At 50.3% G+C, this 10,295-nt stretch overlaps 1 protein-coding gene across 1 annotated transcript; it reads right to left on the bottom strand.

Moving 5' to 3' along the window:
* Positions 1–166: 166 nt before the first annotated feature.
* On the bottom strand, positions 167–10,265 carry kpnb3 (karyopherin (importin) beta 3). The gene is made up of 26 exons (XM_069711853.1): positions 10,180–10,265; positions 8,269–8,349; positions 7,310–7,502; positions 7,094–7,196; positions 6,914–7,010; positions 6,715–6,819; positions 5,936–6,058; positions 5,722–5,842; positions 5,548–5,635; positions 5,233–5,339; positions 4,933–5,057; positions 4,671–4,760; positions 4,413–4,586; positions 4,099–4,317; positions 3,921–4,004; positions 3,704–3,836; positions 3,493–3,614; positions 3,290–3,386; positions 2,980–3,152; positions 2,731–2,842; positions 2,576–2,631; positions 2,357–2,479; positions 2,034–2,253; positions 1,711–1,939; positions 1,454–1,595; positions 167–1,359 (listed from the first exon to the last, which is right to left on the bottom strand). The coding sequence occupies exons 1-26, from the start codon at positions 10,255–10,257 to the stop codon at positions 1,273–1,275; spliced, it is 3,282 nt and encodes a 1,093-aa protein (XP_069567954.1). The 5' UTR covers positions 10,258–10,265; the 3' UTR covers positions 167–1,272.
* Positions 10,266–10,295: the final 30 nt, after the last annotated feature.

Below are 10,295 nucleotides of genomic sequence, written 5' to 3'. Positions count from 1 at the left end.
AAATTTGTATTTAGTCGCTTTGCATAGACGAGGCAAAACCAATGTGCTAAAGTCTCTATTTTATTTGTTAAAGCAGACATTTTGACCACAGCTCGTCAACGAGCGTTTCCTTTTAAAACCGTCACGCTTATTTCCTTTAGCTCTATAAATTACAATGAAAAAGTCATTTGTCAGAATTCTCAAATGTAGTTTTATTGTTGGTAGTTTCTGGAATTCCATCACATACCTGCAAGGACTGCAAAGGGTCAAAATAATAAAGTTGACAGTAAGGTAGCACTCCTTTAACAAATACTCTACAAGTCATTTTCCTCCAACTCGTCAAAACGCTTTTCTGGCCGTTGACCAAACTACATATTATTGCGCAACATTTCCAGGGAGCCCCTTGTCGTTACGTTGCTACCTAAAGAGGCCGTGAACAGTTCAAGCAAACACGTCATTTCCTGTGAACAGCTGTCTGGAAGGCTATGAAGGATAGACAGCGATGATGGAAATTCCCTAACTATATTTTTTTTTCTCTAGGGTTAGCCACTTAACAAACATGCCGTTACTTGTTGAAACGTACCCTCTGAGCTGTGGCAGACAAGACAGAGGCCGCCCCCCCCCACCCCCTCCCAGGTACCACTGGGAACACCGAACAAAAATAAAATTTAAAAAAATGAACAAAAATAAAAAATACAAAAAAAATAATAACAAATTCACAGGAGACAGGCAGTGATCGCCCAGTGTGCATTTCCACTTCGTTCAATTGCTCAGTCCACTCGAATGTCCTGTCCCCACGTCCCCCCCCCCTCCCACTGCAGCCCCTCTTGAGCCTGACTGTCCAATGAGTCGGAGTTGGGCGACTTGGTAAATGAGTCTCTGCGGGCACAGCGGGAAACAAAATGTCCAGATAGAAGACGGGTAAAGGGCGAGAAGAGGGGAGGTGGGAGAGCGAGGGGGGGGGGGGGTGACTGTTAGACACTTATACTCTTATTCCCACTTCCTTGGATACAGGGTGAAAGTCTGAGGTGGATGGCCAATGTCCTCCATTGTCATTAATATCCAACCTGCTCCCCCAGGCGGCTGAATGTAGGTGGAGTTATATTATAGAAGGGTGGAGGTGGTGGTGGTGATCGGGGAGGGGGTGAAGCCGGCGTCCATACACACACACACACACTACATATCAGAGCAGGAGGAAGAAGAGGGAGTGTATGGAGGAGATCCAGGAGCTCAACTTTTCTTCGTGGGCTTTTATTTTATTTTTTTTTAAGAGCGGGGAAGGTGGCCGAGGGTTCAGGCGGTGTTCAGGAGGTCCTGTATGGCTTTCTGCTGCGTCTCGTTCAGGGTTGATACACACTGTGTCCATAATCCTGCAGATACCTGGAGGACAACACAAACACACAATTGACTTTAAGGGCCGCAACTAAATCGATCGTTCCTTTCTTAACGCGACCGTTTGACCTCGATGTCTCACCTGCACTTGACGGATGACGTTCGCGAGCCGTTTGCTGCACGCGTCTTCGCTCTTGACCGATTCGTTCGCCACTCCGTCGGCGATGATGAGGAAAATTTTAGGAAGGCTGGAGTTGTCCGGCCCGAGGACGATGGGGTTGTTGCTGCGGAGAGGAGACGGTCAGGAGGAGTTTTTTTTTTTCTTTCTTCTAAATATCACAGGGACACGCCCACACCAACAATCAAAGCAGTTCGTAGATCAGACGTCGGGCGTCCTACCTCTCTATGAGGTCGCACAGGAAGTCGAACGTGTGGACGGCCTCCTCCTTGTCCTCGTTGAGCGGTAGCCAGCTGAGCCAGTGAGGCAGGATCTCGTTGACGTTGACGCACTCCGGCCGGAACCTCATGACCTTCCCGACGGCGGAGATGCAGTTCTCCGTCGCGTTGACGTTCTCCTTCGAGCGCGAGTCGGCCGCCTGGATGACTCTGACCAGCAGGGGGAGGGCCTCTGCAACGACGACGCAGACACAGGACATCGTGTCGCCTTCAAAACACAAACACCGATAAACCGCTGACTAGTAAAAAGGCGGAGCGGGCCGTACCTGTGCAGAACGGGCGGTAGCTCTCGCCTCCGAACTGAGCCATGACGCCGACGCCGTAGGCGGCCGCCTGCCGAACCTCGGGGCTCGTGTCACACAGTGACTGCACCATGGGCCGCAGGAAGTACTCTGCGTATTTAAAGGAGGCGGGGCTGCAGTGCTCCACCACGTCGTCGAAGATGCACAGACCCCACTGTCTGTCCGCCCACGGCCGGTTGGGACACTGAAGACGAGCAGGACGGCGTCGTTACAGTCGAGACTCACTCACAGGATGCGGCGTTGCATCAAAACCCTAACGGCTGGTCCGAAAACGAGGAAGTACTTACGATAAGCTGCACGATGAGCTGCAGCAGCTGCTCGAACCAAGGCAGCACCTTCTCCTTGTAGCTGCTGAACACCGAGTGCAGGATGTCGGACACTTTGGTCAGGATGTACACGTCGTTCTCATCCTGAGCAAAACAAAGAAGGAGGAACACGATGAAGGCCGGTTCGGTCCCGTCGTCGTTTTGCCACCGCGATCATCTCCTTCACCTGAAGGTATTTACCTCGTCTTGTAATGTCTCCTCCACCTGCTCATCATAGTCTTCATCCTGTCTCTTGGCTGGAAGCACAGGGAAGTGTTTGTTAGGATTATGTCACGTCACATAAGCACTGAGAACTCATGTGAGGAGTTAGAGATGTGGACGTGTTGACGCCTCACCCTGTCTGAGCTCCTGGTTCTTAAAATGCTCCTCCAGCTTCCCTTTAAGGATGCCGCCCAGCTCCTCAAAGTGCTCGTTGTTCAGGCAGCCGTCTCCCATCAACTCGATGCACTGAAACAGAAACGCACTTCAGTCGCGGCACAAATCCAACCGAGTTCCCAAAAGCTGCGTTAAGTTTTCGACCACTTATAATCAAAACGCTGTTTTTTCCCCCCGAATTCTGTCGCAGGGAAGCTGAATTTATTCACCTTGGCAAAAGAATGCATGATTTCCGACAGGACGTCCGAGTCGGGCTCCGTGCCGATGGCCTTGATGAGGGCGTCGCACATGAAGTGCCACATCTGGGTGAGGTACTCGGGTCCTCGAACCCGAGCGCACTCCAGCAGCAGCGGCATCGACTCGGCAGCCGCCACCCGCACACGTCGCACAGTCAAGGTAAAAAAACACAACTCGGATTTTTCACATAATCATTTGACATATTTAGCTGCTTTATTTTCATAGTCGTCGGTTTTGCTGCAGGTTAAAAGTCACAACTAAAAAAAAAAAAAAAAAGGATATCATCGTGGAAGTAGAACTTGAGTAGAGGAACCATCAGCTTCACCACCTGCTCCGTGTATTCAACAAAACCCTCCTTCAGCTCTTTGGCATAACACACCTGGGAGAAAATACACAGGACACGGGATGTCTCGGTTCAGAGCACCAACGACATGTAGATTTTATTCAAATGTACCATCTACATGTCTCGGGACTTTTCTACTCACCAGCATCTGGCAGGCGGTGGCCTTCTCCTCGAGTCCAGCCGTCTTGATGCCGAAACTCTGCTGGTCTCCCAGGTTGACAAACTCCCAGCCGTCGTCCTCCGATATGTTCTCCATGTCCTGGGCTGTAGGGGAGACATTTTCAACCCTCTCTCTTTTAAAGATTTGGAGCGCGGCAGCGCGTTTAAACTACGTGCAGACTGGTGTTACTTACTGTCCAGGAGGGCCACCTCAGGCTTGATGGAGGCGGTCTTCATCAGCGGACCCATCACCACAGGCAGGTACTGCTGGAACTCCTTCCCCAGGATCTTACACATCCTGGCCCAGGCCGAGATCATGTACGAGATCTAAAGCACACAAAACACCAGCGGTTAACCGAGAACATCGTGTCGTGAAGCGGACGGTTCGAAGTCGTGTTCAGGTCTTCCCACCTGAGGATCGTCGTCCTCCAGGTCATTGAAGTCCGTCTGGGTCTTGAGGAGCAGCTGCATGACGGCAGAGGCGTCGGGCATGAACTGTTGACGAGAGGGAAAGACACGCGTGAGTGCGTGAAGTGAAACATCTTCCCAGCTTCATTTAAGACCTCAGTGAAAAGTTGACCGGCATCACCTTGTCCTTTCCGACAGCCAGGCCGATGAGGCTGATGCACTCGATGGTCTTCCCCCGGAGCAGCCGCAGCTCCTTCTGCACGGCGTTTTCCACGATGTGTTTGAGCGAGGGCATGAACAGGTCGTAATATGGCACAAACTTCTCCTCGGCGGTGTCGGCCACGGAGGCGATGGACGTCACCACCTGCTCCAGGACCAGCTTGGTGCCCTTCTGGATCAGCTGGGTAACAACGAAGGGAAACTCGACTTAAAAAGACTCCTCGCAGCGGCATACGGCGGAAAGCCAGTTCAGTCTGCGTGAACTTTTATTTGTACCTCCTGCAGCTTGGCAACCATGATGACGTGAAGGTGCTGCACCAAGCTGTCCAGATACGGGATGAGCAGCGACTTGGGACAGTCCTCTGTGAAGTTGATGAGGGCGGCGGCGGCATGCGCCTGCACCCGAGGGTTACTCTGGTCCTCCATGGTCTGAAGCAGGGCTGAGATCACCTGATGGAAATAACGCACGGTCAGCACTAAACCATTACTTTCCATCACGTTTCCTTTTTGATCTACTGACACATTATTCGATACCTTATCGTGGAATTTCTTTTGAAAGGTTGGCGCGAAGTCTGTGGCCATCTGTCCAATAGCGTTGCAGGCAGCGTAGCGCACCCTCGGGTGCTGAGGAGGGAAAACATCAGAGAGAACATCAGTGACCAAACACAGAAATACGACGATATCGATCATCCGTCCCCGACATGATTATTTCTGATGTCATCGTTAGTGTAACAAGATAAAAGTTATCAGTTTATCACGTGCTGCATATTTCTCTAACAGCTGTTTGGTTTCTTACAGGGTCGGAGCAGAACAGGAGGACAAAGCTGACGATCTCTTGAAGGATGGCCTCCATCTGCTGGTGGCAGCCCTCGCCGATGGCAGACAGCGCCATCAGCCCGGCGTGACGGTACTTCCAGTCAGCTATCACACACACACACACACACACACACACACACATTTGAGTGCTTGATAACTCAAACAGCCAGAGAAGCTATTTTTAAATCGAATATAAAAAAGGTTGACATAATATTCACAAGTATATGGAGAGCATCCCCCCCCAAAAAAAACAACTGGAGTTATGAGTAGGTTAACTTACGGTTCTGCAGCATCGTCATGATGTGCTGTTTGATCATGGGCAAAATGATCTTCCCTCCCAGACCGCAGGCGATTCTGTCCAGAGCGCTCTCCCCGGCCACAGCGTTACTGGTGAGGCACAAGAAACGCAACTCAAACAAGGGAATGAACAAACCATCATCAGCTGGTTTTACGGAAACTTAAATTTTTTTTTTTTTAACAAAGAACTGAATCATTTTTGGTGGGAATGAAATCCTGCGTCTTCCTAACTGGACATTTCTGCAGCGATGGATCTTTTGACTTTGAAATGAAAAGGTGGTGAAGGACCAGGCCGTACCTGTCGAAGTCGTCGTCCTCCAGCTCGTCAGCCATGGCCCACTCGTCATCGTCCTCCAGGTCCACCATCATAGCGAGCATCTGGGGCACTGAGAAACACCACACAGAACACCGATGTCTCAACTGTTCGAGGGGCCGAGAACAAGATGATGATGATGATGATGATGATCCTCACCACTCTGAGCTACAATAGCCGTGTGTTTCCTCAGCATGGCGGCTGCCGTCTCCGATAAGGTGACAATGACTTCCAAAGCCAACTGCCTCTGCATGTTCGTCAGGTTGGTGTCGGCACACAGCTGAAGAAAAAGGAGCGTTATGGGTTTTACACTCAACAAGCACACGTCATGAAGACTTCAGGCATCATTTAGTGCTCAATATCAAAAGAATACCTTCAGACAGAGCTGCAGCGTTGCCTCCAGGTTGGGTCTCAGGTATTTGGGGGCCGTGTCTGCAATTTCCACTAAAGACTTGAGCACAGAGTCGTCTGCCTGGTAACACGACTCATTCACCGCCTGATCAAAAGCACACGAGTTACAGCTGCGAGTTAACGCCACGGCAACAACCGGATCTCCTCTTCCACCTTCACAAAGCAAACACCAAAACATTGCTCACACTGTTGCAACAGAAGATTCGGGAGGTCAAAGAGTCGTCTAGAGTGATGTCTCGCTATCAAGTGAGAAACACGTTCACACTTTTCCGTTTTCGGTGCGAAGACTGTCATCACTACGGAGCCTTCAGAGGAAGGATGACGCATACCGTGCCTCTCCGAGAAGAAAAATAAACTGCAAGTCAGCGCCAGAGCTTTTATTCTGAGGCGCCATCCTCCACCTGCACATTTACTTTTCGATTGGGTTCATGAGGGGGAAATCTAGGCCAACGCAGAGGAGTTCTGCAAGTCCAAGGAACTCAGCAGGAAGTGATTTTCACCTGGACTCGTGACTGTACGAGCATTAGCCGACACATCCGAAATGCAACATTAAACGTGCATTAATGGGACTCAAATGACTCGTGGAGAAACTTTCAACGACTGCTGGAAAGCCGTTACTGGTGCCAAGAAAGTGGTGGGAATCAGTCGATCCCAACAACGTCAACTAATGTACCAGATGACTTGATGTTCGGAGCCAGTTCATACGATTTAGACGAAGACACGACGGTGCTGGTGTGTTACCTGCAGGATGCCTGGCAGCAGGTCAGAGAAGTGCTTCAGCAGAGCTGTGTTGCTTTCGTTGGACAGAACAAAGGATGCCGCAGCCCGAGCTGCCAGGGTGCGAATCTGGAAGAACGAAAAAAAACCATTTCAGGTGTCGCTGGGAAGAAAAGCAGAGGACCCAACCCGGATCAAAACCGTCCCCATCCTGAAGTCCTACCTGTGGGTTTGCCTGGTCCTGCATGCACTGAACAAGCATGCGCTTGATAACCTCCATGTAATGCTGCTGCTGGTTGCCAAAGATTCCCGGGAAGTTCCTAGAAAACAGACCCACAGTCGGCCGTCAGTACGTCTGCCAGAGTACGAGTAGTTTCTCCTCGACGGTGTAACTGCAGCTCACCAGAATATGTGCAGGGCGGCTTCTCGCAGACCGACATTGTCCGAGTTCACCGAGTCAAACAGAAACTTCAGCAATTCTGGCCACTGGTTATTCCCATCGTCATCTAGAAGACAAGACATTAACAAACAGCTTTGAGCGTCACTAAATTACCGTATACATTATTTTAAACTCCTAAAAACGTTGAGAGGTTGCGAAGAACCTGAGGAGGATCGTTACCGATGAGGTTGCGGGAGAGTTCAGCCGCGATGTCGCACACCTTCTTGCGGATGTTTGGCGAGGTCTCGTGTTGGATGCTGGTCAGCAGCTCTGTCTTGATGACCGTCTGCATCTCCAGGGTCAGACCCGGGTAGATCTCCTCGAAGGACGATGACAGCAGCCGCCGCAGCAGCACCGCCGCCATCTGTTTGACCTGAGGGGACGAAAGCGCCTCAGTTCAGCGAGACGTCACGTTTCTCACCGCGGCCTTAACGTCAGTATCCACGACTCGGCAAAACAACTGTTCGTTTCTCGTTTGGTCAGCCGAGAAGGTCTTTCAGCTGTTTTGATTGGATGCGGCCATTACTGGAACTTTTATCGTGAATCTTTTTTTGACATTTTACAATCTACGTGGGGGAAAAAAACCAAATCATGTACGGGACATTTGACCTGTCGACGGTCACTCTGAAACCAAAACCACAAACAGAACCTGCAGCATCACAGGACAGCGGAGTCACTCTCTCTGGGCCGAGCACCTCTCTGCCTGCTCCCATTTCAAGACTCTAAAAATATCGGCCTTGAGGTAAAGAAAAGGAGAGGAAGCATGAGGGACCCGGCAGCTGGTGGATTCAGAGTTAACATACATAACTCCCCAAATGCCAAAAGTATGACTCACAGCAAAGCACTTTTCTGTCATGCCGTGGTGAGCGGCTCACGTGTGATTTTTTTTTTAAATCACATAACCTCTGCCTGACTTTTGACCCGAGATGCCCTTCCTTTCTGGTCCTACGACGCTTTAGGATGTTTCTGATTGGCTGGTTCGAGTTGTGGATGGAGACTTTCTTTTTTTTTTGTTCAGTACAGCTGATCAGATGTCTGACACGGTCTCTAAATTGACAGTCGTGAGGGTTTTCCTCTGCTGCAGACTGACAGAATTAAACGCGCCTCTCCACAGATATGTCAGCGTTCGGTTCACGAACCTCCTCAGCAGCAGACGCATCTCTGACGGCCTGCAGCAAGAATGTGATCTTCGTCTGGCCCGGTATCGTATCATAGGTCTCCTGCAAAGAAAGAAACATGAATGCACAGTGGTCCGAGGGCGAGACACGCCGTTGACAGTGTCACGTTCCTTTTATTGCACTTGAAAGAAATGGCATTTTAAAACATTTTCTGTTCTGATGTTTAAGGATTTTTCTGTCGAATAAGTCGAACAAGAAATGCACACAGACTTTTGCACAACAAAAAACAAGACGGGGACGAGTATTACTTGGGTAACAACATGATGGGCAGAAACCAGATTATCAACCAAGTTAAATAGGATTAGGGCGGCCGACTGTTAAGACTAAGCAACTATTGCAGTGTATGTAAACAACACCTGATTTCTTTCTCAACATCAAGTAATCAATCTGGATGCCGTCCTCGGCTTTAAAGCTCAACTACGTGTCCCACTGAACTTCGGCACGAGTTCACTCACCGTCACTTAACAGACTAGAGATCAGTAGTCTGTCGCTGTTAAATTTGGGTTTAGGTCCCAAACCCAGATGGATCAGTTCCTATTATGTGCGCAAGACAGAAAGGGAGAGTTTCTATAAAAGGATGGATTCCTATGAGCTTAGCATCGAGGCAGACAGTCTGTGTTTTATAAAAGAGAACCGCTGACTGCTAGTGAGAGAGAGGGAGGGAGGGGAGTGTGATAAGATTCAACCACCTCATCCAAAAGAGGGAGACCGTGATAACAATGCTCTGCCGCCACAAGAGGCCGATCACAGTGAATAGCCTAACTAGATGCAGCACAAACAAAATCCTGTGTGAGAAACTAATCCAGTCAGAGGGCGGATGACCTGAGACCTGAGTGACGTGTCTGGAACAGATAACATTTCACCCAAACTGTTTAAAATGACTTAAGATTTGTTGTTGTTGTTGTTTCCAGGGGAAACTCCTATAACTTGCAGGGCCCACCTTTATTTGATAGGACAATCACGAGACACAGTGTGTATATATATATTTGTTTATTTATGTTTTATATGTCTGTCTCGTTTTTGTTTTGATTTTGAAGCTCCAACCGGAGTCAGATCACTTGTCCGTGTAAACACACCTGGCCAATAAAAGCCGATTCAGATCCTGAATCCGGTTCAAACGGCGTGTGCGCAGTAGCTCACTGCGCAGCATTCAGTCGCTGGCCTCTGAACTTTGTGTCCGGATCGATGCACGTGATCACGAGTGAATCACAGATCACAGGCTTTGATCTTTTAATGTGTGTGAATGGTGATCTTGTCACGATAACGTAAAGATTTTTTTTTTTTTTTAAACACGTGCGTGTGGTGGCAGGTACGCTAGGTAACCCTGGCACGTGCGTGTTCCGTTTCTGTGTTAAGCGCTAGCGACACCAGCTAACGAAACTAGCGCCACTTAGCCCCGTTGCTACTTCCTGTCCCCCGGGGAGACGAGCTCCAGTCAGCTGGAGCTCCCGGTCCCCCCCACCACCACCCCCCACCTGACAAACCGAAATCCGTTCACTTCCACTAAAAGGCGACCCGCGGTCACGTGAGGGGGGGGGGTGGTGGTGTCAACACGCGCGCGCTATCTGGTAACGGCTACATTATGTCCACGTAACTACGCAACACGGGTCGGTTAGCGTTAGCCGACTGGTACTCGCACGTGGGCTGCGGAGCGCTGTGACGTGACAGCTTCCCGTCTCCGCGCGCGGCCAAGGCTGGACAGCTAAGCGGCTAACGGCTCCGTGCTAACCCCGATCGCTCAGTTGGGTACGTCCGCCCCGACTTGTCAGCCACGGAGGAGGAGGAGGAGGAGGAGGAGGAAGAAGAGGAGGAGGAGGAGGAGGAGGAGGAGGGGGAGAGAAGCGAAGCGGCGGCGTCCTCCCCGTCTCTTACCTCCGCTTGTTTCCTGACGCTGTTGTCGGGGCTCATCAGGTTGCCCAGCAAGAGGTAGAACTGCTGCTGTTCCGCCATTGCAGTGAGATCCAAAAAGACCAGCCGGGTGGAGGAGC

The sequence above is a fragment of the Brachyistius frenatus genome, unplaced genomic scaffold (assembly GCF_029030835.1).
Source record: "Brachyistius frenatus isolate BFR_SWC_R1_liver_20210118 unplaced genomic scaffold, ASM2903083v1 Contig_103, whole genome shotgun sequence".
Lineage (NCBI taxonomy): Eukaryota > Metazoa > Chordata > Actinopteri > Embiotocidae > Brachyistius > Brachyistius frenatus.
Note: the sequence above shows the minus strand (reverse complement) of the source record. Positions and strands in the feature narration are given on the sequence as shown.